The 27,635-nt window shown below is 44.1% G+C and overlaps 1 protein-coding gene across 1 annotated transcript in view; it reads right to left on the bottom strand.

The window, feature by feature from the left end:
• polr3b (polymerase (RNA) III (DNA directed) polypeptide B) overlaps nt 1–27,635 on the bottom strand; it is a 106,000-nt gene that overhangs the window by 44,840 nt on the left and 33,525 nt on the right. The window contains exons 13-17 of the mRNA XM_072484878.1: nt 22,898–23,059; nt 19,742–19,942; nt 17,123–17,285; nt 10,437–10,590; nt 7,440–7,514 (exon numbers count right to left, since the gene is read on the bottom strand). Coding sequence (XP_072340979.1) covers nt 7,440–7,514; nt 10,437–10,590; nt 17,123–17,285; nt 19,742–19,942; nt 22,898–23,059 — 755 coding nt within the window. The remainder of the gene's footprint in view (nt 1–7,439; nt 7,515–10,436; nt 10,591–17,122; nt 17,286–19,741; nt 19,943–22,897; nt 23,060–27,635) is intronic.

The following is a 27,635-nucleotide window of genomic DNA, read 5'->3' as shown; positions in this document are numbered from 1 at the left end:
TTTACTTGGCGGTCCCAGGTGGTGGTAAGCCACTTGTCTGAAGATATTTTTCAGCCAACTAGTCCCTGTAGGAGATTAAACCACATGGGAAACGCTAGGAGATGAACCAATTTACTGTGTTCTCATTCTCTCGGTGTTGAGCGTCTGTCCAAACTAGGCACATAAAACCAAGACAGATAGCACTGCCTCTCGCACTCCAATGCTCCCATTCCATCTATCACCCCGTTTGCCTCTGTTCCCATTGTACTGTAAAGCCACATCTTAACAGAAAATTGCCACTTCGCCACTTCAACCGGTTAACAGGTTAAAGCAGAAACAGGTTGCAAATTTATAAATGTTGCAAGTACCGTTTTCTGTAACTCGAACGGTGCAAAGTCGAGGACTGCCTGCCTCTGCTTAAAGCCTGTAATACCTCCAACTTCTTCACTTCCGATGATAGATCATCACCATGCAATATTAAGGTAGTTTCCCTGTCCTCAGATGCTTCCTGACCTGCAGAGTATTTCCAGCTGGAGTACCTTAGGGCACATTTCAATCCCCAAGTTGAGCTTTTATTTCCTTAAAATAATTTAATTCCCGTTTAAATATTCTGATTGAATTAACAGCCTCAAGCAGAAATGCGTTTTAAAAAGAGGGTGCTGTTGAAACTTCACCTTGTTGGCACATGTGTGTAAATAATAAGGCTTAAATGATCAAATTGTTCTATAAATGAGCTTATTGATAAATGTCTTAATTTGTATGTATTACTGGGATAACTTGTGAATTCTGGGATATATTGGTGAGAAGTCTTAAAGCTGCCATCTCTTTAAGTGCCAAATACTGATACAGCTTTAAGAAAGAACACTTGGGGCTATAGTTCCAGTGAGTCTAGCTCAGCACTATATAGAAGCCAAAAATACAATGCTGATTGATCAGGAAGGTGGCATAAAGACTAGGGGCGAAATTCTCCGGAAACGGCGCGCTGTCCGCCGACTGGCGCCCAAAACGGCGCAAATCAGACGGGCATCGCGCCACCCCAAAGATGCGGAATGCTCCGCATCTTTGGGGGCCGAGCCCCAACATTGAGGGGCTAGGTCGGCGCCAGACAAATTTCCGCCCCGCCAGCTGGCGGAAAAGGCCTTTGGTGCCCCGCCAGCTGGCGCGGAAATGACATCTGCGGGCGGCGCATGCGCAGGAGCGTCAGCGGCTGCTGACGGCATTCCCGCGCATGCGCAGTGGAGGGAGTCTCTTCCGCCTCCGCCATGGTGGAGACCGTGGTGGCAGCCCCCGGGGCCAGATCGCCGCGCGCCCCCCCCCAGGACCCCGGAGCCCGCCCGCGCCGCCTTGTCCTGCCGGTAAGGTAGTGGTTTAATTTACGCCGGCGGGACAGGCATTTTAGCGGCGGGACTTCGGTCCATCCGGGCCAGAGAATCGAGCGGGGGGGCCCGCCGACCGGCGCGGCGCGATACCCGCCCCCACCGAATCTCCAGTGCCGGAGACTTCGGCAACCGGCGGGGGCGGGATTCACGCCAGCCCCCGGCGATTCTCCGACCCGGCGGGGGGTCGGAGAATCTCGCCCCTGATGTTCATTCCAGGGCCTCCAGTCAAAAGATACAATTTGTAGTGTAGCAGTGAGAAGGGAAGACAAGGTTGCAAAACTGATTGGCTGGAAGAATGTCCGAAGACTAGATGTTCTTAGGACCTCCAGTTAAGAGATACAAATGAAGGTAAAATTGTTGTGGGGATGCTAAGCAGTCCTCTTTTCAGATTTTTATTGGATTAAAAGTAGTTAGTTGTGTTGACCCAGGTGCACATACTGGAGCTAAATGTTGCAAAGCTATCCTCTGTAAAGGGTAGAAAAATTGTGGTGCATCACCGAGACCTTTGCACTTGCCAAGTCACAGGATATTTTCCGGGAGGCACTTATCTGAAGAGCAAGGATCAGAGCACTTGCTAGGAAGTTAGCATTTACGTAGGACATTGCCAGTCAATGACTATTTGTCATGAACTGCGGGGATGCCATAAGAACCCAGTATTAGGCTTAATTAGTGACTAAAGTAACTGTCACAGGGATGAGGATTGCCATAAGAATCCAGTATTAGGGATCACTCGATCCAGTATAGACAGGATTGCCAGGGCTAAAGTAATTGCTTCAAGAGAGTGAGCAGGGAACATATAACCTCTTAGTGGAGGAGTGCTAGAGCGAGGGAGCACAAGGGCGAGGGCGCCCGAGGGAGAGACAGAGAGAGTAACGCAGCAGGCAGCTGTGAAGGGTGTAGCTTCAGAAGTTAAGGTGGACTGTAAGCTTCAGCAGTTAAGGTAGACTGGAAAGTTGTGAGTTGACGTCTTAAAGCTGCAAAGGGATTTGTATGCATGTTATAGTTGTTAGTTAAGCTGAAACCTTGAAGGATGTGGTTAGTCAAGAAACCAGATTCACAGAACCAAGATCCCAGAAGTCCTGAGATCCACAGGAAAGACAGACTGAAAGATGTTGAACTTGTAATAATAATCTAATCTTTATTAGTGTCACAAGTAGGTTTACATTAACACTGCAATGAAATTACTGTGAAAATCCCCAAGTCGCCACACTACGGCACCTGTTCGGGTACACAGAGGGAGAATTCAGAATGTTCAGAATTCAGAAAGCACATCGTTCGGGAAAGACGGAGCACCCAGAGAAAACTCACAGACACAGGGAGAACGTACAGACTCCGCACAGTGACCCAAGCCAGGAATAGAACCTGGGTCCCTGGCGCTGTGAAGCCACAATGATAACCACTGTGCTACCATGCCGCTTGTGTGAGCCCTGCCATGCATGTGCACTGTGCACTGACTAATGGCACAAGTATCAATCTTTATTGTTCAATAATCCTCCTAGTTTGCATTCAAAATTAGTGATTGTCCTTTCAGCCAATGTGGTTATTCTTGTCAAGAATTTTCTTACTCTGGGGTTAGTATTGAATCCAAATATCAACAGTGCGTTTCTGCTTCAAAAAAAACCGAGCACGGGCAGGAACTGCACAAATTCAAAAATGGTGGCATCTCTATTTTGAGAGCACCCCTTACAAACCATGATAAAATGAAAACGTGCTTTAAACCGGCGATAATTTCAAATGACATAATTCACAACTTTAAAAAACAGAACAAAGGGCTTGTCTGCCGGTTAGGACTCAGTAGACAGCACTCTTATCCTGGAGTCACAGGGCTCTCGGTTTAACCTCTCTCGGGCTGGAGTACAAAAATCGAGACTGACATTCTAAACAGTGCTACACTGTCGGAGGTTCATCTTTGGGATGAGATGTTAAACCGAGGCACCATCAATCCTCCCAGATGGGCGAATGTTCCTGTGGCACTATTTTGCAGGACAGTTATCCTCCACGTTCTGGCCAATATTTATCACTAGCTCAAATTTCAGCTTGCATATTGTGTAGAAGTTTAGTCACTGCCTTTTTGGTTTTGTATTCCATTTACTGAGGATCCTATTCACCATTACAATTTTATTTTGTCACCTGCATCCCTGCTTTTAAAGTTCACTCTACCTTGGTGCCTAAACCCATTACAATTTGAGGTCCATTTCCATTTACTGTTCATTTTTCCAAACGACACTGCTTCACTTTACATGTGCAAATCCCAAATCAAAGGCAATACTGCAGAGCAGATTTTGGAACATTCAGCTAAACTGAACAAGGTCTTTGAGTGCACATCTTTTTTTTTGTTAATTTTGCTGCTTCGCCCCATGACACAAACTTGCCCTGTTTTTTATCCAGGAGCTTATCCCTTAAATTCAGGGCTCTCATCTTGAAGAGCTTCAAAATATACCAGCCTATATTGTTGCGCATATTGCAATGTTTGTCATTACTGTTTCCATGGTAACCGGTTTGAGGGCCGGGCTAACACACTGAATATATGAATTAGGAGTAGGCCATTTGGTACCTCGAGCTTGCTCCGCTATTCAATGGCTGATCTGATGGTGCCCTCAAATCTACTTCCTCTATGACCCCCTTTGACTCCCTTGTCAATCAAGAATCCAACTCACTTTAAAAATATTTATTGACCCTGCCTCCACTACTCTCTGGGGAAGAGAATTCCACAGACTCATGACCCTCAGACAATCCCATCTCCGGTTCAAATGAGAGAGTCCTTATTTTAAAACTGTGATCTCTGGTTCATGCCTCGCCACCAACATCCTCTTAGCATCAACCCTGTCCAAGTTTCCTCAGGATCGGGTATGTTTCAACAAGATCACCCCTCATTCTTTTCAACTCTGATGAATACCGGTGCAACCTTTCCTCATAATCCCTTCATCCCACAAATTAGCCTGGTGAACCTTCTCTGCACTGCTTCTAATATCAATTGTATCCTGTCTTAAATAAGGAGAACAAAACTGTACACCGTATTTCAAATGCGGATTTGCCAACTTCCTTACTTTTATATTCCATTCCCTTTGCAATAAAAACATTTCATTTGTCTTCCTAATAATAAAACTCTTTATTGTCACAAGTAGGCTGCAATGAAGTTACTGTGAAAAGCCCCTAGTCACCACATTCTGGCGCCTGTTCGGGTACGCGGAGGCTTACGCTACCTGCATAATAACCTTTTCTGATTCATGTACTCGGACACAGATCCCTCTGGACCACTGCTTTTTTATTCTTCCTGACAAAGTGGACAAGTTCACATTTTCCCACATTATACTCCATCTGCCAATGTTTGTGGCCTATCTCTATTTAAATCCCTTTGTAGACTTTAGTCCTCATGACATATGTATTATTCCTTGAATAAAGCTCGTAGTCTTACACTTGAAGTAGATGCTTTATTTCTACGAGTTTGTTCTCTCTCCAGCGCTTATACTATGTTACATCTGAGCTGCCTGTCTGTGCCCTGCTCACCAGCTGCCGTTCCTGTGAAGAGAGAGAGACGGACTTCCTGTTTGTATATATACACGCATCTCTGGTGCTCCCTCTAGTGGTTACTTAGTTGTAGTGTATTTACCTTAACCCCTTGTGTATATAGTGATTCATATCACTACAACAAACTTACCTATCTTTGCAACATCACCAAATATAGTCATGATACATTTGATCTCTTCATCCAAGACACTTGGATAGATTGCAACTAGTTGAGGCCCCAGCATTGACCTCTAGCCCCAGCACCGGGTATCCCTGTGACACTCCACTAGCTCCAGCTTGCCAACCCGAAAATGCCTCATTTATTTCCATTCTATGCTTCCCGTTAGCTAACCAATCCTCTTATTATATGTTACCGCTAACCAGTTGCTTTATCTTGCATAATGTGGCCCCCTTACCAAACACCATTTGGAAATTCAAGTACACCACATCTACAGGCACCCCGTTGTCCACATTACTCATTGTTTTCTCACTATGAAGTCTTACAACACCAGGTTATAGTTCAACAGGTTTGTTTGGAGTCACTAGCTTTCTGAGCGCAGCTCCTTCATCACTCACCTGAAGGAGCTGCGCTCCAAAAGCTAGCGACTCCAAACAAACCTGTTGGACTTTAACGTGGTGTAAGACTTCTTACTGTGCCCACCCCAATCCAATGGCAGCATCTCCACATCATTGTTTTCTCAATTTATATGGACTTTGCCATTTGTTATGGTTGAGGCGTTTGCAGAACCCCAAAATGTATCATGGAGTTCAACCAACCTCCCCCTTTAATGTATTTGTTGCTTTTCCTAGTACACGGCTTGTTCCCTAGGTGTGGGATTACAATTATGGACACGTGGGTTTTTAAACACAAAACAATGTTTATTCCATGAACTCAACTTAACATCTTAAATAAACATTGGATCTCTTAACACCCCTTACTTCAAAGATAACTCAGAAAATATTGCAACAGTAAATAATTCCTCAAAATGTTCCTTCAAACTTCCAAGAGACTTAACACCTTTAAACAAAATCACATCAGGTTAAAGGCTTTACTAATATGAGTTTAAAATCACACAAATGATCCAGAGATAGTCTTTTATGGCAGACATCACAGCAAATCCAGCTCACTGCAAAACACAGACACTCCCCAAGCTCTTTTCCTCCAAACTGCAACTCTATGGAAACACACAGAGACACACAAGCTGCTTTTTCAAACTGAAACTCTCTGGAAACACACCGACACACATCAGCTCTTTTTCAAACTCAAACTTCAAAATGGCTGACCACCCACTCTCTGACATCACTTTTCTTAAAGGTACATTGCTTAAACATCCATGTCTTAAAGGTACTCTCACATGACACATTGTTTGAACAATTCTAACAAACTTCAACAGCCGATTGAGGGCAATGAAAAGGTACAAGAAGAGGGAGGTACAGAACTGAATATTTCACAGAAAGGCAAGATGGATCAGCTCGCTCCCAAGGTTACAATAAAGGAAATGTGTTTATAAAGCTTATTCATAAATAAGTCACAACTTGCAATTTGTTTTAACTTTTGATATAAATAACATATCACTAAATATATAAAGAATTATTTTAAAAATATTATTAGTTCTGAAATGAAACTCTATTGATTGTTGAGGACCAGAGAGCCAGTCTGGAGGCACAGAAATAATTCTCTTGGTTTAAAAGCAACCATAGAATTTACGTGCAGGAGGCCATTCGGCCCATCGAGTCTGCACCGGCCCTTGGAAAGGGCACCCTACTCAAGCCCACGCCTCCACCCTATCCCCGTAACCCAACTTAACTTTTTTTTGGGACACTCAGGGCAATTTTGCATAGCCAATCTGCCTAACCCGCACATCTTTGGACTGTGGGAGGAAACCCACGCAGACACAGGGTGAACGTGCAGACCCCGCACAGTGACCCAAGCTGGGAATCGAACCTAGGACCCTGGAGCTGTGAAGCAACTGTGCTATCGGGTGCCACAGGGTTCAGTCCTTGCGCCCCAACTATTTACAATCTATATTAACGACTTGGATACAGGGATAGAAGGTTCCTAAAACAATTTTTAGTTTCTTCCTTCTGGTATTTTTATTTTTCTAACCTAGGTAGTAAGGTTAGTAAACATACTCTTGAAGACAGAGAGATTTGGGACTTACTCCTGAGACACATTCATGTTACTCAGGAGCAAAACAATTCATAGTAAAAAGTAAAGCAAGACCTCAAAATGCAAGACTCCTTTCCCCTATCCCTGTGCCCTTACTCACAATCACACACATTCTAAAAGATGGGCAATCAAATAAACCTGCTGAAAAACTGCTCGACACTTACAAAGAAAAAGGCAGCAAGGGGGCAGACCAGCAATTTCCTCCCTCTACCACTTGGTAGTAAGGCTTGCTGGCAGCACCCCCAACAGCACAATGGGCCAGCACTCTCCACCGTGCGCTGCGTGTCCTCCACCCCCTCTCGCCCCGCCAACATCCAGAACTGACCCGGTGTGGCGTCACACTGCAACTGTGGAATGTGCACAAACAAATCACATCAATATTATTAAATGGATATAGAGGTTACCTGTAGCCCTGCGATAGCTCTTCAATATGCTTATTTGTTACTGCTGGTTTTCCATTCTTCACAATGATGTAGGGCCTGAACATAAAAAGTTAAGCAAATAATTTTTCCATTAGAGAGGAGAGGCAACATTCTCCAGTACAGGCAACATTCTCCAGGACAGGCAACATTCTCCAGGACAGGCAACATTCTCCAAGTACAATTAATGGCTGTCATTTTTTCTAGGGGAAAGAATTTGGAATAGTAAAAAAAAAAATCACTGCAATTTTACGTCAAATCCCAAATAAAAGAACGCAACACAAGAATTAGGAGTAGGCCATTCAGCCCCTCGAGTATGTTCTGCCACTTGATTTGACCATGGTTGATCAGTTGATGACGGCTGATTGGATGACGGCTGATCGGATTGTGGCCTCAGCCCCATTTTGCTACCTGCCTCTCATAACCCCGGACTCCCTTGATCATCAAAATTCAAATGCATACAGTTTTTCGCACAATTACAGGAGGCACACATACACTGAGTTAAGGTACTGCGATTCCATTTGTGTTCAGCTCCTGGTTAGATCAAGTGAATTTTAATTTAAGCTAATAAACCAAAGCAGACTGTACATTAGTCTGGTTAATAATAATGTAATAATAACCTTTTATTGTCACAAGTATGAAATTACTGTGAAAAGCCCCTAATCGCCACATTCCGGCGCCTGTTCGGGTAAGCTGGTACAGGAATTGAACCCGCGCTGCTGGCCTGGTTCTGCATCACAAATCAGGTGTCTAGTCCACCGAGCTAACCCAGCCCCTTTATTGTAACCAAATTTATCAAATAACACGAGTTACCATGTAAGCGTCCTAGATTGGGTTATAGCAAATTGGTTATAGCCATGGCTCAATGAGTAGGACATCTCCGCATCAGCAGGCAGAGAGTTTGAGTCCCACTCAAATGACTTGAGCACATATGCTGGCTGACATTTCCATTGCAGTACTAAGGGACTGCTGCATTGTAAGTGCTGCATCTCTTTTGGATGAGACATTAAACCAAGATTTAACCCCATTGTTCTAATTTGCAGAAAATCTTTAAAGAACAGCGTCACCAGTTGAGATATTTCTAAACTTATTTTAAATTATATTGGCTGACTTTTCCCCCACAATATCAAAATAATGAAAGTCCACAGTCCATCCCTTGGTCAATACAGACTGTCAGAGAAAATGAGCATGACTTGGAAAGGTTTAATGAAAATGTGCAGATTTATGAAAGTGTTTCAAATATTCTATTTGCAGCGTCTGACATGGGGACACGTATTCTGCATGCTCTACCACTATCACCAGAGCAACTCATGAGGACAAAGAACGGCATGCGACATCTGATCATCAGCAAGCTCGCTATTTGTACAGCGAGCTCCAGCAAAGAGCAGAAAATAAACAGTAGGTACTTGTATCAAAGTAAAGTACAAACACTCGCCTAAGTTTTAATGAGCAGATCTTAAAAAGTTAAGTACTATATCAAGACAATGAAACCAGAGTATAACAGGATAGAGGCGATAGAAATTCAATTACCACTCTTTAACTGGGAAACAAAGTCACAACACAGAAACAGATGAGATCTGTCTTTTTGGATTATTAGCAGTACCAAATAGGATTAACAATGTGTTTCATGCTATATTCACATGACAACTGGGGAATGGAAGAGAGTTTGACATTTTCCTCTTCCAAAAGCTATGTCTTTTGAACCCTGAAAGAATAAAGCAAATAAGTTGTAACATTCTGCAATACTTCTCAGCGATGAACCCTGTGGCTGCATCTGAGTTTACTCTAGTTTATCTTGTCTCTGGAAGAGCCATTATGTATAATAACTACTAGGGCCGTCAGTTAAACGCAGCCAACTCCAGCTTTAATTACAAAGTCACAGGTATAAAGGTAGGAATTATGTTTAGCCCAGAGCTTTAGTTTGCTGAGCTGTGACCTCCTCTTCTGCTGGGATGCAATGGGATGTACAAGGTGCTGGACCTCAAGCTCCAATTACACAGCACAGTACAGAAACAAGGTATTTGACCTTCTTAATTTATGAATGTGCATGTTCCATACCGTGGCCTCCTCCCACCATCCTCCATCCCATCAGCATATCTTTCAATCCTGGTTCCTTGCACATAGCCAATTTTAATCGCTCCGCCATTGGCAACAATGCCTCCAGCTGCCTGGCTCTATCTCTAAAAGTCCCATCTTAAGCCTTTCTGCTTCTTAGTCTCTCCCCTACTTTAAGACACCCCTTCAAACCCTATGTCATTGACCAAACGTGTGGTCACCTGTTCTATTATTGCTTATATGCTCGATGTCTACCTTCGCTTGGAGATGAACTTCTTAAGAGACAATCACCTTGGTGCCACATTCTTTTTTATTATTAAATCCAAGAGCATCGGAGAAGGCCATTTGGCCTATCCTGCCTGTGCCGGTTCTTTGACAGAGCTATCCAATTAGCCCTACTCCCTTGCTCTTTCCCTATAGCCCTGCAAAGGATTCCTCCTTCTCCTGTTTATATAAAAATATAAACAAAAACATGTCAATAAGTTGCCATTGAGTTTGCTCCCACCATCCTTTCAGAAATAAATTTTAAGAGTATTTAAATTCCTAATTCTAGAATATTCATGTACAAAGTAGGAGTCGCCCAACACGGGTGCCTACCGATCAACGTCACTCATCAATTGTTCCATTCTCAAACCCTTTCAATGTCTATCTTCTGTCCATGTTGCCTCGTTTCTCCTTAATTCCCTGTCCTATTATTACAAGCATTATCAATTATTTTATGAATATCCCAAATAGTCCATTTCCACTGCATCCCTTTCATTTTTCCTCTGTTCTTCACTGGTAGGATAAATGGGGCAGATTCAAGCATCGCACAGTGCAGCGGAGATAAGAAGACAGCACCACGGGCGATCCTGCATGCCACAATTAGAATTAATACAGATCTGCTCTTGGAATTGCCCAAAGTGATTAACTGCCGGTTATTGATACCTGCAAAGTCTGCCTCCATCAGAAGAAATATAAACACAGCGATCTGTCAGATTTGTAGAGATAGAAACAAATTCATTGATGTATCCTGCTCGGCGCATCAAACGGAACGTTTTCACCAGCTTCTGGTGGTCGTGTATTACACCCAGGATGTTACCTTTTGAGATGAACAGAGAGAGAGAGAGAGAGAGAGAGAGCGGGCGATTACATTTGGAATATATTCAACACCTACAATCCAAAGTAGATTCCTCAAACAGTCAGACAGAATCTTACAGCGCAGGAGGCCAATCAGTCTGCCAGACCTGCACCAACTCTTTCAAAACGCTATCCATCATCATCCTACAAAATGTGGTTCAAGAAGGCAGCAAACCGCCACCTTCCCAAGGGCCATTAGGGCTGGGGAATAAATGCTAGTTTAGCCAACGATGCCTGCATCCCGTGAATAGGTATTAAAAAATACATGCCCAATTGTATTTTCAAAGTTCCTACGGAATCAGATTCGACCACGCTTTCAAGGATTCAACATCATAATCTTCTGAAGAAATTTCTCATTTCACTTCTAGTTCTTCTGCCAATTATTTTAAATCGGTAATCTCTGGTTACCAAACCATTTGACAGGAAACAGTTTCTCTCTATTCGATCTATCAGAACCCCTCAATTTTCAATAGCTCAATGAAGTCTCTATTTAATCTTCAATGCTCCAAGAACAATTGCAGCTTCTCCAATCTCTCCACATAACCTTTTGTCTTCGTATCACCCTGGTAAGACTCCTTTTTACCCTTCCACGGCCCTGACATTCTTCCTAACATGTGGTGTCCAGAGCTGCACACAATACTCTGGCTGAGGCCTAACCAATCATTCTTAAAGGTTTAACATGACTTTACTGTTTTTTAAAATTCAATGGTTGTATTTACAATCCAATTATCCCATGTCGCTTTCTTAACTAGCTTGTCAATTTGTATTTGAACGTTGCTGATGACATTGCTGCACTATCAAGGCAGCATAACAAAGTTGCGACAGCTCATTCACTCGATTAGCAATCAGCCAGAGAATAGAACTCACCGTAAACAGTAACATGATGCAAAAAATATTACAGAAAATCACCAAACAACAGACCAATATCTAACAACAGACATGGGGCTAGTTTAGCACAGTGGGCTAAACAGCTGGCTTGTAATCCAGAACAGGACCATCAGCGCGGGTTCAATTCCCGTACCAGCCTCCCGGAATGTGGCGACTCGGGGCTTTTCACAGTAACTTCATTGAAGCCTACTTGTGACAAAAAGCGATTATTATTATTATATATCAGGAATGAACAAAGTTGAGACCATAGAGGACTTCACCCATCTGGGCATAGATATTTTTTTTAATTTTAGAGTACTCAATTAATTTTTTCCAATTAAGGGGCAATTTAGCATGGCCAATCCACCTAGCCTGCACATCTTTGGGTTGTGGGAGCGGAACCCACGCAAACACGGGGAGAATGTGCAAATTCCACATGGACAGTGACCTAGAGCCGGGATCGAACATGAGACCTCGGCGCCGTGAGGCAGCAGGGCTAGCCACTGTGCCACCGTGCTGTCCTCCATCTGGGCATATCTTAGGAGCCACAAACAAATAGCTTGTTGCAAGAATAGGTGATGCCTCATCAGCTTTCAACCAACTAAAAAGATTCGAAACAGTAAAAAGCTTTCAAGGAAAACAAAGCTTAGGTTCGAAAGTGCGATATGGTCTCTGCTCTCACATATATGGTCGTGAAACTCGGAACCTGAAAACCTGCCAAGAAACTTTTTACCATTGGTACCAGTTCTTTCTGAAGGATTCTAGGCATATACTTGTGCGATTTTACACCCAGCGCTGAAGGAGGAAAACAGCCTCCAATATTATTCATTATCAGTAAAAGATGGCTCAGTTGGGTTGGCCACACCACCGACTTTGTCATTGCACCTGCCCATCAGGTTATGCGGTGTTCAGATGGCAACTAGTGCCAGATTGTCAGTCTGAACTCAAGCTGGTCAACAGGTTGAAGCGAGGTGAGAACATTAGCTTCGGATAGGGGAGAATGGAGTGTTTTGTCTGCCTCATGCATCTCTAGATGTGGGAGCTACTAGGTCTAAGTTACCAGCTTGCCTAGTCACCCTCAAGGATTTGAAACTATATACCTATGTGATTGACGTACAAGTATTTAGAAGCTAAACAACATTTAAAGAACCAATGTAGCACAAGTGGTGAATCAGACATTGTTCTTGCACATGGATTAAACTATAGAACTCCAAATAGTCAGACTGTGGGAATGCTGTCTCTAACCTGCTTCTAAGAAGCATGTTAGTAAAGTCACATCCTGACTTGCTTCAATCAAGTAGGAGTGCTCCAGCTCCCAATGAAAAGTCCTCTCTCTTCCCACTGCCCTACATGGCGCAAGTTAGGAACTCATTAGTTAGGCAATTATATTATCCTGTAGAATTGGTTTCAAGGGCAGTATTTGGTGAGGAACAGGGAGTTTTTGTGATGTACACAACCAAAGAAATCTTCACTTGTCAGTCATCTTATTGCCTTGAGTTCTGTATCAGTTGTGGCTCAGTTGGCAGCACTCTTGTTTGTGGTTTTGGGTTTAAGTTCAACTCCAGACACAAGCACAGAAATCAAGACTGGAGGTGCTAGAGGACTGCTGCACTGTTGGGAGGTTGTGTCTTTTGGATGAGATGTTAAACTAAGGCACAGACCGCCCCCTCAGGTAGATGCAAAAGATTCTACAGCACTATTTTTGAGGAAGAGCAGGGGTGTTCTCCCTGGTCCTGGCCAATATTTATCCATCTTCAGAAGTTAGCATCACAAGAAACAGCTTACAATGGATATAAAACTGCTGGACAGACAGGAAACAAAGAGTAGGAATTAACGGGTCTTTTTCAAATTGGCGGACAGTGAATAGTGGGCTACCACAGGGATCGGTGCTAGAACCCCAGCTATTCACTATATATATATATATATATTATATATATGATTTAGACGATGGAACAAAATGTAATATCTCTAAATTTGCAGATGACACCAAGTTGGGTGGGCTGGTGAGCTGGGAGGAGGATGCAATGGTCCATCAGTGTGATTTGGACAAGTTGAGTGAGTGGACAAATGAATGGAAGATGCAGTACAGTTTGGATAAATGCGAGGTTATCCACTTTGGCAGAAAAAACGAGAAGACAGACTATCAGAATGGCCATAAATTAGGAGAGGGGAACATGCAATGAAACCTGGGTATCCTCGTACACCAGTCACTGAAGTATGCTGGTATAGCAGGCGGCAAAGAAGGCAAATGGTGTGTTGGCTTTGAAGCAAGAGGATTCGAGTACAGGAGCAGGGATGTCTTGCTGCAATTCTAAAGGGCTTTGGTGAGGCCACGCCTGGAATATTGTGTGCAGTTTTCGTCTCCCTATCTGAGGAAGGATGCTCTTGCTCTAGAGGGGTTGCAGCGAAGGTTTACCAGAGTGATCCCTGGGATGGCGGGATTGATCTATGTGGAGAGATTGAGTCAGTTAGGTTTGTATTTGCTGGAGTTCAGAAGAATGAGGGGGGGGGGGGGATCTCATAGCAACCTATAAAATTCTAACAGGACTAGACAGGGTGGATGCAAGAAGGATGCTCCCGATGGAGGCAGTGTCCAGAACCAGGAGTCACAGTCTGAGGATACGGGGTAGACCATTTAGGACAGAGTTGAGGAAAAATTCCTTCACCCAGCCAGTGGTGAGCCTGTGGAATTCGTCATCATAGGAAGTAGTTGAGGTCAAAACATTGTATGGTTTCAAGAAAGTTAGATATAGCCCTTAGGGCAAAGGGGATCAAAGGATATTGGGGGGTGAGCGGGATGAGGCTATCGAGTTGGATGATCAGCCATGATCATAGTGAATGACGAGCAGGCTCAAAGGGCCGAATGGCCTCCTCCTGTTCCCATTTTTTATGTTTCTATGTTTATCTAGTCATTGACACTTTGATGTTTGTGGGAGTTTGCGGTGTACAAACTGGCTGCCATTTACAGCAGTAATTACACTTCATAAATATTTCAGTAGCTATAAAACACTTTGAAACGTTTAGTGTTTGTGAAAGGCACTATACAAATGCAAATCTTTTGTATTAATTGTGGGAGAGAACAGTGAAATAAATCGTTGTGAGAAGGACTCTGGAATGTTTAAATGTGATAAGGTGCTGTATAAATGCTGCAACAGCATTGGAAAGGAATAGACAGCCCATTGCATTCAACAGCTTAGATAAAAGTTTATCATCTGTGTAAACACAGAATTCACTGCATGTGTCAACAGTAATAATTCAGACTGGTGTCTGTATTATTGTTCAGCGTGGTGTTGTATGCACATTAAAAAATACTTGGAAGTCAGTTTAACCATATCCGTTCTGTGAAAGTGAACAATCTTTTGAACTATTGCAGGCACTCTAGCTCGAAAGTACTAAGTAATTTGTATCTTGCTCATGACTACTTAACAATTCTACTTAGCTGACATGTGGATTGACCTGTTTTTTCTTAAGGACTACATATGAAAATGAAACATTTCTACCAGAGGAATTGGTGTTAGTTTACCGCCATGATGCACGTGAAAAAAAGCTCTAGGTTCTGTCAACAAACTATAAAAATGCAAACTCAAACACAGCCCAAACTGACAGAACAGAGGGTCCCTTTTTTCTGTCAACAGTAACTTGTGCAGTGTCAACTCAGCTCCTACTGAGAAGGTACCGAAGGTTCCAGGATCATTTCTGCTCCTGACATCAATGATTTAGATCCAACACCACAGGGAGCAGAGAAGAAATTTGAATATGATACAAACATAGGAGCTTTTGATCATCTTCTCCTTTATCGCCTTCTGTGGCTCAATGTCAAATTTTGCTCATGTGATGCCCCTTGGCATGTTGTATTGCGCTAAAGGCTCAACTATAAAGGCACGCTATTATAGAATGGATGAAGTGGTATTCACTGTCAGTAAGAATGAAATTATACATTCAGGTAATAAAAAAATTAGAAGTAATAATTACACTATGAATTGGGAATGTGGGTGGGCTGAGGGGTTCATGTTTATGTCCAGAAGATATTAAATGCAGCACCTCAGCTGGAAAAGACATTCAAAAAGCTACTGGAAAACTAGGTTTTATGGCATTAATTACAGGGACAAGGTGAAATTTAAGGGCTGTAGAGAGGAGGTACATTTTCATTTATACCATGGGTTATGAGGTTGCAGAATTCATGGCTGGAGTTAAAGAATGAAGCAGAAATTATGTTGACATTGAGGAATAGGTTTGAGAGGGTCTCAAGGGGAAAAGGCAGAACGGGATATGGGAATAAAGTGGGCTAACAAGATTAGGATAATCAACAACAAAGTTGGATGGGCCGAACAGCCTTTAATGCATTCCAAGGCCACAACAATGGCTGCAGTTGTTGGATTAGTCTTCCAGTTTTAGGTTAGTTACAATATTGCTGCAAAGAGGGAGATGCACGCATGGTGCTGCCAAATGCAACATCTATCATCCGGGCATAGGCTGAAATCTTAAAGATACACTATTGATTGGCTTCAATGGTCATTATTGCATCCTGAAAGAAACATAGAGGCAGAGGTAAACAGTCCTTAAGGCTGCCTATAGTTTAAAACATGGGCAGATCAGTAGAGACATGGAGGTGATATGGAAAAGCAGTTGCATGGACCAGAGAACCGCATTGCAATACTCCCTGACCAGGATGGGGCTTCAGCACAGGAGACTGAAACCACAGGCCTCCCATGGGCAGGAAAACAAGCAGGTGGATCCATTAATTAGGGAGGGCACCATGCCATCAGGGTGGACCCATCTATCCCCACCACAATTTTATGGCAGCCCGAGGGGGTGGGGTAGAGTGTAGGCTGGACTGCCTGCCCTTGGCCCAGTTGAGCCCCTTAAGTGGGCACTTTGATATAACGAGCATCAGGAGAGGCCTACGTCTAGCCTGTATAGCCCAGCAGGTTCAGGTCTCCTGGCCGGTCAGCAAAAGTAGGAAGTGCCTCCTTCCCTGGGCCATTCAGAAGCCCTTCCCCCACCACTCTCGACCTCCCTGGATTCCACCACTCCTCCCCTCCCTCTCCCAGCATGATTGTGGACTTACCTAGATTTGGGGACATCCATCATTCCTCTTCCTCCTGGGTCTCCTGCAATACCGGCAGTGGCCATCAATCTGGTGTGACACAGTGCTGCTGGTTCTGACTGTCTGGCTGCTATAGGAGGTAGAACGTCCTCCAAGAGATGGACAGAAGCCCTGCCTAATGTCAATTAAAGAGCTGTCCCCTGAAAAATTGAACGGAGGCTAACTGGCCAAACGAAGATGGGCTGGTCTCTGAAATTTATGCGGAGGTACAGGGAACCCACTCTCAGTATATCATCCAGCCCTCTGGCTGATTTTGTAAGTCACCCTGCATCCTCTGAAGAACGTAGCAGAGATGTTTGAAACTCAGTTTGGACCCTTACAGCAATTGAGAAAAGTTATATTCAATGAGTTTGAATTAAAGTTCATACAATAAAGGTGATGTTCAGGACAGACTTCGTCACAGGTACCGGGATATTGTTAGGTGTTCAATGGAGCAACCGACAGTTTAGCCTCTTCAATACATTCTCACTAGGTTAATAGCGATTGTGCTCCAGTGTAGGACCAAATAAGAGTTTCCTACCGTTTAGAAATACAATGAACACATTTGGATATGAAAGCTCTTCCCCACAAAGCAGATTTACATCTTCAACACCCAGATTAAAGGCAAGTTTGATTATGGGTCCATCCTCCATATCTGTTGTGATATGGGTCATCAAAGCCAAATTCTTTACCAAACCACAAGCCTGTAACAAGAACAAAACAAAACCAACAATGACTTTAAAATATGAAACATAATTGATCACTTACTTTATAAAAGGAAGGCAGACATGATCCAGGAAAAAGACCCCTTGAGCTGCAGGAAAGTTCTGGAAAGTTCCAGCTCCCTGTTAAACAGCCTGGATAGTTACATTTAGTTTTCCATTCTTAAAGTTTATAGATGCTCGAGTAAAACACTGTCACAGACATGGGTCAAGTGGTCTCCTTCTGTGCTGCACCATTCCAGGTTTCCACAAAAAGAATCACATCAAAAATTTGGACTGGTTGTGGAGTTCCAACTCGGGGAGCAAACCTCAGAATTCAGGCGGCTAATCTCAATTTTGCAAACATTGGGGTGGAAATTAGATTAGTATATGAGGGAGAAAAAAATTGAAGGATACAGTGATAAGGTGACAAAGAGTTCAAGAGTAACATATCTATGTTTGTTGCTGATGCAATGCTGGTTGGGAATGTAAGCTGTGAGGAAGACACAAAGGCGCTACAAAGAGATATAGACAGATTAAAAACGTGAACAAGTTGGCAGATGGACTTTAATGTGGGGAAACACGAGGTTATTTATTTTGGTAGCAAAAATAGAAAATCTGATTTATTTTAAGCCAATATTTACCAATTTCACACCTTGTATTCAGAGGGACTAGGGCATACTTGCACAAGGAATATTAAGTTAGCATGCAGGCACAGCAAGTAAAGGCAAATGGCAAGTTGGGCAGCACAAGTGGATAGTACTGTGGCTTCACAGCGCCAGGGTCCCAGGTTCGATTTCCCCACTGGGTCATTGTCTGTGCGGAGTCTGCACGCTCTCCCAGTGTCTGCATGGGTTTCCTCCGGGTGCTCCAGTTTCCTCCCAAAGTCAAAAGACATGCAGGTTAGGTGAATTGGCCATGGTAAATTGCCCTTAGTGAACAAAAAGGTGAGGCGGGGTTATTGGGTTACGGGGATAGGGTGAAAGTGAGGGCTTAAGTGGGTCGGTGCAGACTCGATGGGCCAAATGGCTTCCTTCTGCACTGTATGTTCTATGTTTTTTGTTGCAAGGGGAGTACAAGAAAAAGGAAGTCTGACTACAATTGTACAGGGCTTTGGTGAGAGTACTCCTGAAGTATTCTGTGTAGTTTTGGTCTCCTTATCCAAGGAAGAATATACTTGCATTGGAGGCAGTACAGTGAAGGTTCATTAAGCTGGTACCTGGGATGAGAGGTTTGTCCTATGATGAGGAGCTGAGTAAATTTGGCCTTTATGGAGTTTTGAAAAATAAGAGGTGATCTCATTGAAACATACAAGGGGCTTAACAGGGTAGACAATGGGAGCCTGTTTTCTTGACTGGGGAATCTAGGACATGGGGGAAATCAGTCTCAGGTTAAAGGACCAATCATTTAGAACTCAAAGGATTGCAAATGTATATAATTCTCTATCTCAGAGTTACGGATGCTCCATTGTTGAATATATTCAAGGCGGAGATCTGTAGATTCATGGTTTCTCAGGGAATCAGGGGATATGGGGAGTGGGCAGGAAAGTTAAGGTTCAAGATCAACCATGATCGTATTGAATGACGGAGCTGGTCTGAGAGACCGAATGGTCATCGCCTGCTCCTCTTATGTTCTGTGAGAAGTAGGGTGGGAGGAGGTTTGTGTGGACTGAATGTTAGGTCGAATTACCTATTTGTGACGTACATTCTACGTCAGGAATCATGCGAGGACCTGATGTGCAGTCCAAGCAGGTGTGAAATCACACAACTATCCCTCATATTCTTATTATAGTCAAATGTCTACGGATCTACTTTGATAACGGGTTTCACAAAATCCAATTCAAGGCAATGAACAAATCCTACCTTACACACACTGACTGGTCATAATTCAGAAGGAGATTAAGAATGGGAGGTGCAGTCATACTTTAGGAAGGTCACTTTGCATACAGGATATTAATTTAGTTACTTCTTCCGGCTCATATCGCCGTGAATACATGTGCGGGATAAAAGTAATCATAGAATCTTACTGCACAGGAGGAGACATTTGGTCCAATAGACTTGTGCTGGCTCTTTGAAAGAGCCGTCCAACCATCCCCATTCACTCACTCTTTCTCCTTAACCCTGTAATCTATTTGCCTTTCAAGTGTTATTGCTAATGTTGCATTAACAATACCAGTGGGCATGGGAATTTTCTAAATAACACACAGCATGGCACGCCACCGGGGCGCAGTCGTTAGCACTGCTGTCTCAAGTTGCTGAGACCCTGGGTTTGATCCCGGCCCCGGGTCACTGTCCGTGTGGAGTTTGCATGTTCTCCTAGTGTCTGAGTGGGTCTTACCCCCACAACCCAGAAAGAGGTGCAGGGTAGGTGGATTGGCCACACTAAACTTCCCCTTAATTGGAAAAACTATAAATTTATATTTAAAAAAAACACAAGAGACTCAAAATTAGAATATTTACCTCTCCTTCAGGAGTGTCTGATGGGCACAGCATCCCCCATTGTGATGGCTGAAGTGATCTCGGACCACTTACTTTCCTGGTCTTTTCAAACTGAGAGGAGATCCTGGTCATCATTCCCAGAGCAGCAATATAAGACAAACGAGACAATACCTGAGTCACCCCTTGACGGTCCATTTTGAATCTTTTGAGAGACCAATTTCCCTGCAATAGACAAAACAGTGATAATATTTTGAAAATAGCGTCTTATAGGGGCAATATTCCAAGAGAACGCCAGTAAGCAAATCCTAACAAAATATAAAAAGGCAATGTAATCGTACACCAAGAGATCACCTTCTACAACAGTAGATAATTCCTCAGATAATTCGTCCCTCACAGCGCCAGGGACCCAGGTTCGATTCCGGCCTTGGGAGTCTGCATGTTCTCCCCATTTCTGCATCAGTTTCTTCTGGGTGCTCTGGTTTCCTCCCACAGTCCAAAGGTGTGCAGGTTAGGTGGATTGGCCATGCTAAATTGCCCCTTAGTGCCCAAACATGTACAAGTTAGGTGGGGTTATTGGGATGGAGCAGGGGGGCGTGCCGAGTTAGGGTGCTCTTCCAGAGGGTCAGTATTTGATGGGCTGAATAGCCTCCTTCACTGTAGGGATTTTTTTGATTCTATAATGAAGCAGTCGGTACCTGCATGCAGCAAGACCCAACCAATATTCAGTTTTGCGTTTCTCAGAAATCAAGGATTCCCTTCCCAACCTGGCTAACAGAGCTCCTCTACGGTGTTCGTCACATTTCCTGCACGTCTGCTCTTAACCAGAATCATGGTAGGATTCCCTTTGGGGATATGGGAAGTGGGCAGGAAAGTCATTTTCCCAGTGTGCTGTCAACACCAAACACATTTTTCCCTTCCCTTTCAGTATTCCGATGGGACCGTTCTCCCAGTGATGCCCTGGCCCACTCCTCTGTCACCCCCACTCTCCAGCCTCTTCCCATGTAAACATTGGAGATGTAACACTTTATGGATTTGAGCCAGGGAGGATGGATGCGAGGTTCCGGGGATTGGGGGGGGGGGGGGGAGGGGGGGGGGGGGGGGGAAAGAGGGCATCAGGGAGCTGACGGATCGGTTTCTGGGAGGGCAGTTTGCGGGCTTGGAGGAGTTGAATGAGAAGTTTGGAGTGGCGCAGGAAGGGAGCTTCTGGTACTTGCAGATGCGGGGCTTTGGGAGGAAGTTGTTTCCGACCATCCCAACAGACTCTGGATCTTTTCACCGGGCTGTTAAAGTTCTAGGTGACTATCCTGGTGGGGGGGGTTTCTGTCCCCCCCACTTCCTGCGGGATCAACCATACTTACCTGATGGAGGAGTCTCTCAACTCCAGGGTTTCCCCTTTTTTAAAGAGGGCCATCAAAAATGGCCGCTTTCACCGTTCTCACTATTAGGCTGAGCCCCCACGCTCCGGGGTTTCCCTTTGTCCAGGGTAACCAAACATGGCTGCCAACTGTGTGTACGCCACGTGGGTGAACCCTGCACTCGGGGGTTTCCCTTTGTTTAGGGACCCTCAAAAGTGCTGCCTGAGGTGCCATCTTGTTCCATCAACCCGAACCTAACCTGCTGAAGCCAGTCTAAGACCATTCCTTTCCTGATCACTGTGTTCCCCCCATGGTCCCGATTCCCCACTCAATCCCCCTTTCCATCTTCCCCCGCTCTATTCATTCCCCCCTTCCACCCCCCCAACTCCCCCTGCCAGGTGCTCCCTCCCCACTGAGAGATGCGCCGCGGCCTCCCGCTCTTTCATACTTCCTGCCGCTAGCTTTCACCCTTCTATGTCCGATCCCGTTGCTGTCCTTTCTGTCTCCTCCTCACCCTCTCCTGCCCCTCGCCCCTCCTTCCTATGAGCCCGTGCTCCTGCCCATAGTGAGGTAGTGCCAACCCACGCAAAAATTGTCCACTTTTTCTCTCTCTACCGGTGTCTTCCTCACTGCTGCCTTATTAGTCTTTTGTTCAAGCCATTCACACGTACACACTTGTCCGCCTCTGCCGGGATGGTGAAATAATGTTCTTTATTCTGGAATATCACCATAGAACCTGTCACCACCAACTTTTTTATCTCTGCTTCCAGGGCGAAGATCCTGTTGCTCTGCTCGGTCGATGCCTTTTCGAGCTCTTGGATTGGAATGAAGAGCTTGTCATATGAGGAGTGGTTGAGGACTCTGGGTCTGAACTCATTGGAGTTTAGAAGGATGAGGGGGATCTTATTGAAACTTCAGGATACTGGGACGCCTGGATAGAGTGGACGTGGAGAGGTTGTTTCCACTGGTAGGAAAAACTAGAACCCGATGGCACAGCCTCAGGCTGAAGGGACAATCCTTTAAAACTGAGATGAGGAGGAATTTCTTCAGCCAGAGTAGTGAATCTGTGGAACTCTTGCCGCAAAAGGCTGTGGAGGCCAAATCGGCGTCTTTAAGTCAGAGATAGATAGGTTCTTCATTAATAAGGGGATCAGAGGTTACAGAGGCAGGAGAGTGTGGATGACAAACATATCGGCCATGATTGAATGGCAAAGTAGACTCGATGGGTCAAATGGCCTAATTCTGCTCCTATGTCTTATGGCAAACTTTGTCCACATTTGTTTTCTTTCTTTGCATGTTTTAACGTTTGTCTTATTTTGCTTTCAGGCAGCAGCACACTTGTTCAGGGCACATCTTTTACTTCTTTTTCTTGCCCATCAGCAGCATTCCCTTTGGCCCTGGAAGACTTCTGTCATTCATTCTCTCTTGTCTTCAACCTCATCACAGACCTGCTTTTTGCCCTTGACCCAAACCTATTACATATCTAACTTTTCCATGGTCTGATGAAAGGTCATCAAACTGAATTGTTAACTCCATTTCTTGTTCCACAGATGCTGCCTAACTTGTTCCAGCATTTTGTTTCCAGTTCAGAATTCCAGCATCTGCAATATTTTGTTTTTCCAAGATTTTGGATGTGGGTTTCGCTGGCAAGGCTGGCATTTATTACCTATCTTAGTTGCCTTTAGGCAGTGGTGGATAGCCCGTAGCTTGCTATGCCACCTCTGAGAGCAAAACACTCAATTATCTTCCAAACAAGGCTGAGAAACAAAATGACACTCAAAAGCAACTTTAGATTTCAACCACATAGGACAGAAATGCTTACTGTTGAGATGGCATTAACCATGCCATTAGTGATCTGGTCTTGTCGCATGTGTTTCACAACATCGAACTGGGCTGCCCGCTGCTTGGGGATGATCTGGTCCGCAATCTTCTTCAACTCTGAATTGAACTTTTTGAACAAGTCTTCAAACAGCAGAGAGAGAAGCTGTGGAGCGGGAGAGGAAAGAGAATAAAAGGGGACCGGAGTAGGCGAGAGGGATGTAGAATTCATGATAACATTCATATTGGGTTTCACTTTTGGTTTCAATAAATCTGGTAATGCTTTGGAATTAATTCATTCATCTGCAAACAGCTCGTCAGTGGCATTTAACATACATGGAAAACAATTACATATTTAATATAGAAATTAAGCTTCCTGAATATACCATCACTAATTAGTTTAATGTCAGGGAATTCTAATTAGGTACCTTGAGATCCCCATTTATCTTTGAAGCCTTCTGAGTGCCAAATTCTCCTTTCACACAATCTCGTTGTGAATTTAAAGACAGGAGGGCAGATTTAATTACATTATCGGAGAGGCTAGGATTAGACAATCTCTAAAGTCAACGTTTTATTCCTTTGTCGCTGGGGAAATCCCTTGCTTTCCAGGGTGCCCAGGTTTTGGGACTGTTCCATATCTCTCACCAACAAAGCGAGCAGCATTAGGGACAAAAACTGACAACAAAGAATAGAGGAGATAATGAACACATTAAAAACACAGAATATTAAGGTGAAAGATTAAGCTGGAAAACTGGCAGGTTTTACAAACACCTCCACTGGCTCGAAGCCCACCAAATCTCAAGTGGCCGATGGGCTTAAGGCGGTCCTATGCAACTGAACTGACTGTTAGCTGCTCCACTCTTATCTACAAGCCAATGCAGATTCCAATTTCCCCTGTCCCATGTGGTGTGGAATTAAAACCCATTGTCTCCACAATTTTGAACACAAGAGTTCTTTGTCTCATTACATTCCCAATATAGAAACTACACCTCCCTCTTTGGACCATTCATTGCAGTCTCGTACCTTATCCCAGAGTAAGACAAACATAAGTTTGTAATCTAACTTCAAAATAACATGTAGAAATTTTGAAACCAACCGCCACAGATTGTTTAAATAACAATTTTCACTGTTGACAAAGATATAAATAGTGAATTCTTTATTGCGATGAAATATTTAGCCATCAAGCTCGATATAGATAAGCTATAGCTAATGAAGTTTGTTAGTTTGGTCATTTTATATTCATTGACGAAACAAGGAATAAAATCCCATCTTCTTTTCTCATGCTCTGATGTCTCTGGCCTTGCACCTCATGCGGTTGAGGATGGAGAGTGCGCCGAGTGAGAGTGAAGGGGCCTTCTACAGAAACACAACCTACTGCCAGGGATTTGTGAACAGCAGCACAGCTGCGGATGTCTCCCTCCCCACCCCACATCCCCAGGAGAATAGTCAGGAAATATCGAAGCATGTGCAGCCGTTCAGCTGAGACGTGCTAGCATGCCATGGGTGGAAATTCTATTGTGGGGTTAGGAGGGTCAGCACACATTAGGGGGTGAGGAAGGATTGGCATGAGTCAAGATTGGATTGCTTCAGAGTGGGGATCAGGTCAGGATGTGGAAGAGGAGCGGAAATCGGAATACTCAGGTAGCTGTGGTCGGGCTGAGAGTGTGCTGGGGTTAGGGAGAATATAGGGGTTAAAGCGTGATGAGGAGGTTTGCATGGGCGCAGTGCTACGATCCCAGTTGATGTTATAACTGGACAGGAAGATCCCAGAATTAAACCCTGGCTTAAAAGACCTAACTTTTTTAAAATATAAAACGCGGAGGAACAGTCACAGGGTCACTAACTAGATTTAACAAAGTTATTAAACATGAAAGGTTGGATTATACTTTACTCCCCACTTAGTTTAAAACACAGATTTAAAGATTAACATGGGATTACAAAGTACATCTGAAGATACAATGGACTCATTAACACAAAAAGCACACAAGATGATGGTGGTCAAATACACACTCCACTCTGAACTCAAGTTAATATCTGTGGCTCTACTCCGAATACCCCCAGATGATTGTCACGAGAGTTTCCGAACTCCACTCCCAAAAACACACTAAAGTCTTTTCTCTGAATAACGCTTTCCCTTGGCGGTTTGCATTCTGAAATCTAGTCCAGGTTTTATAATTGACACTATCAAACAAAGCTTTTGCTCCACATTTAACAGCGAATCCAGTGCAGGATTTCACACAAGCCCCTTTAGCATTTCTTGGTCTCGACTGCTGTGCAAACTGCTCACAATAGCTCTAACTCTTGATTCCCAAACCGTATTAAAAATTACATCAAACATTTCATCGACTTCTGAAGTCTGCTGTCCACTTAAAATCTAGTGATTACGATTGTCTCTGACACAGAACACTTTGTTTACTCTTCCTGGACTTCTGAACAATATCTTGGTCCCTGTTCACTTAACTCCAGACTTCTGAGACAGTCTTTCTGCCCCAATTCCCTGGTTATCTGGACTGTATCTTGTTCTTCAGGAAGCCTACATCTTTGCAACTCCCTTGTCCTGTACGTTTCTCCTGGCAGAGTTAAGAGCTGTTCACTCCTCAGTGACCTGCTCCAACAGCTCTGGCTTTCAGTTAAAACTTAGAACAAAGGAAAGACCTTCCCTGTGGAATTGGCCTCCTGGTGCTAAGCACCAAATTACTTCTACTTATTCTTCACACGGTAGCCCTAAGCACAATAAAACAGTAGGAACTTAAGCAACCCGCATATACAAACACTCTGTCCAGCATGAATCTAATGGCTTTATCCTTCCAGGTACAGAAACATTAAAATGAAACCCACCTAAAACTATACTTTATCAATACAAATATAAATCCAATAAAACTATCTTTGACTTCCTAACAGCAAGGCAGCGTTAGTTTGCCATTAGAGATTTTGGATCGTGAGGAGTGGCTTGGATTGTGTATGTCTACCAGGCCACGTATATTGTAGGATATTTATACAGGGAGTGTACGATGATATGGTACACCTTAGCAGGACCGACACCAATGTCCTCACAGGGAGATTTGCTATTGGGAAAGGTTTAAATCATGTTGCCGGGGGATGGGAACCGAAGAAGGAATTCAGACAGGAGAGAAACAAAACTGACAACGGTAGGGATAAAGATAATTAGTGAAATTGGAAGCCAGTGGAAACAAATAGCGTTTTTAAAAATTTGAAAAATATGATCAACGGCAAAATTAAATGCACTCGATCTGAATGCACACAGAATTCACTACAATGTAGATGAATTGACAAAAAATAGTTAAAGACCTGGCTAAGGAGTTGGAGGGGACCTGTGATGCAGTAACAATTTCGAGATTGGCAGAGGGGGAAGGATCGCTGTCAGTGGGAAAGCCCCAGATGGACCAGTTAATAACCTTTATCAAGGAGGAATTTCATCAGCAAAGGAAAGAGCTGCATGGCAACTGGACAAAAGGCCTTTGGAGGAGGAGGTGGGGATCTTGAGGGATCTATGCAAGTCACTACGAGTGAAGGTGGAAGAACAAGAGAGCAGGTTCAGGCAGCAGAACTTGCGAATTGTGGAACTACCAGAGGATATGGAAGGAACGAGCGCCACAATGTATGTGTCGAGGATACTGACCGGGCTGGTGGACAAGGTGCTTGCCAAGGCCCCACAGGTGGACCGGGCCCACAGGTCCTTGAGGCAGAAGCCGAGAACGGGGGAGCCACTGTGGGCGGTAATTGTGCAATTGCACAAGTTCATGGAGAAGGAGAAGATTCTGAGGTGAGTCAGGGAGAAGCGAGACTGCGAATGGGAGGGGAGTCATGTCTGATTATACCAGGGGATTGGTGTGGAGCTGGCAGACAGGCGTGCAGGATTCAAAGGGCCAATGATGTACTATATCGAAGGCAGTTTCAGTTTGGTGTGTTGTACTCGGCAAAACTTTGGGCTACATTCAACAGTCGGGAGTAGTACTTTGAGATGCCAGAAGAGGCAAATGACTTTTATAACGGATGATAAACAGGGGGAGAACTGAGAGTTGGAGCGAGATGGAACAGCTAAATCTGTGAAGCTTGGGTGTGGTGGCTGTTTTGTGTTGCCAGAGGATGGGAATTTTTACAGGGAGTTGCAAGTTTGTAAGGGGGTGATCCCCACCCCCCCCACCCCCACCCCCCACCCCCAGGCAAACATGGGGAGAATGTACCAGAAATGTGAGAGAATTCAGAATGGGAGGTGTGGGTGGCATAGTGGCTAGCATTGCTGCCTGACGGCGCCAAGGACCCGGCTGCGATCCCGACCCCGGGTCACTGACCATGTGGAGTTTGCACATTCTCCGTATATGCGTGGGTCTCACCCCCACAACCCAAAGATGTGCAGGGTGGGTGGATTGGCCACGCCAAATTGCCCCTTATTGGAAATAATATGCATGGGTCTCACCCCCACAACCCAAAGATGTGCAGGGTAGGTGGATGGGCCACGCCAAATTGCCCCTTAATTGGAAATAAAAATAATTGGGAACTCTAAATTTATAGAAAAAAAATAGATAGAATGGGAGACGATCTCTTTAAAAGAAAATATTCTTTAAAAAAAATAATAATAATTTTACAGGATGTGGGCATTGCTGATTAGGCCAGCATTTATTGACCATCCCTGGTTGCCCTTCAGAAGGTGGTAGCAAGTTGCCTTCTTGAACGGCTGCAGTCTTGAGGTGTAGGTACACCCATTGTGCTGTTAGAGAGGG

This window comes from Scyliorhinus torazame, chromosome 19, assembly GCF_047496885.1.
Source record: "Scyliorhinus torazame isolate Kashiwa2021f chromosome 19, sScyTor2.1, whole genome shotgun sequence".
Taxonomy (NCBI): Eukaryota; Metazoa; Chordata; class Chondrichthyes; order Carcharhiniformes; family Scyliorhinidae; genus Scyliorhinus; species Scyliorhinus torazame.
This window is presented reverse-complemented; position numbering and strand designations above follow the sequence as displayed.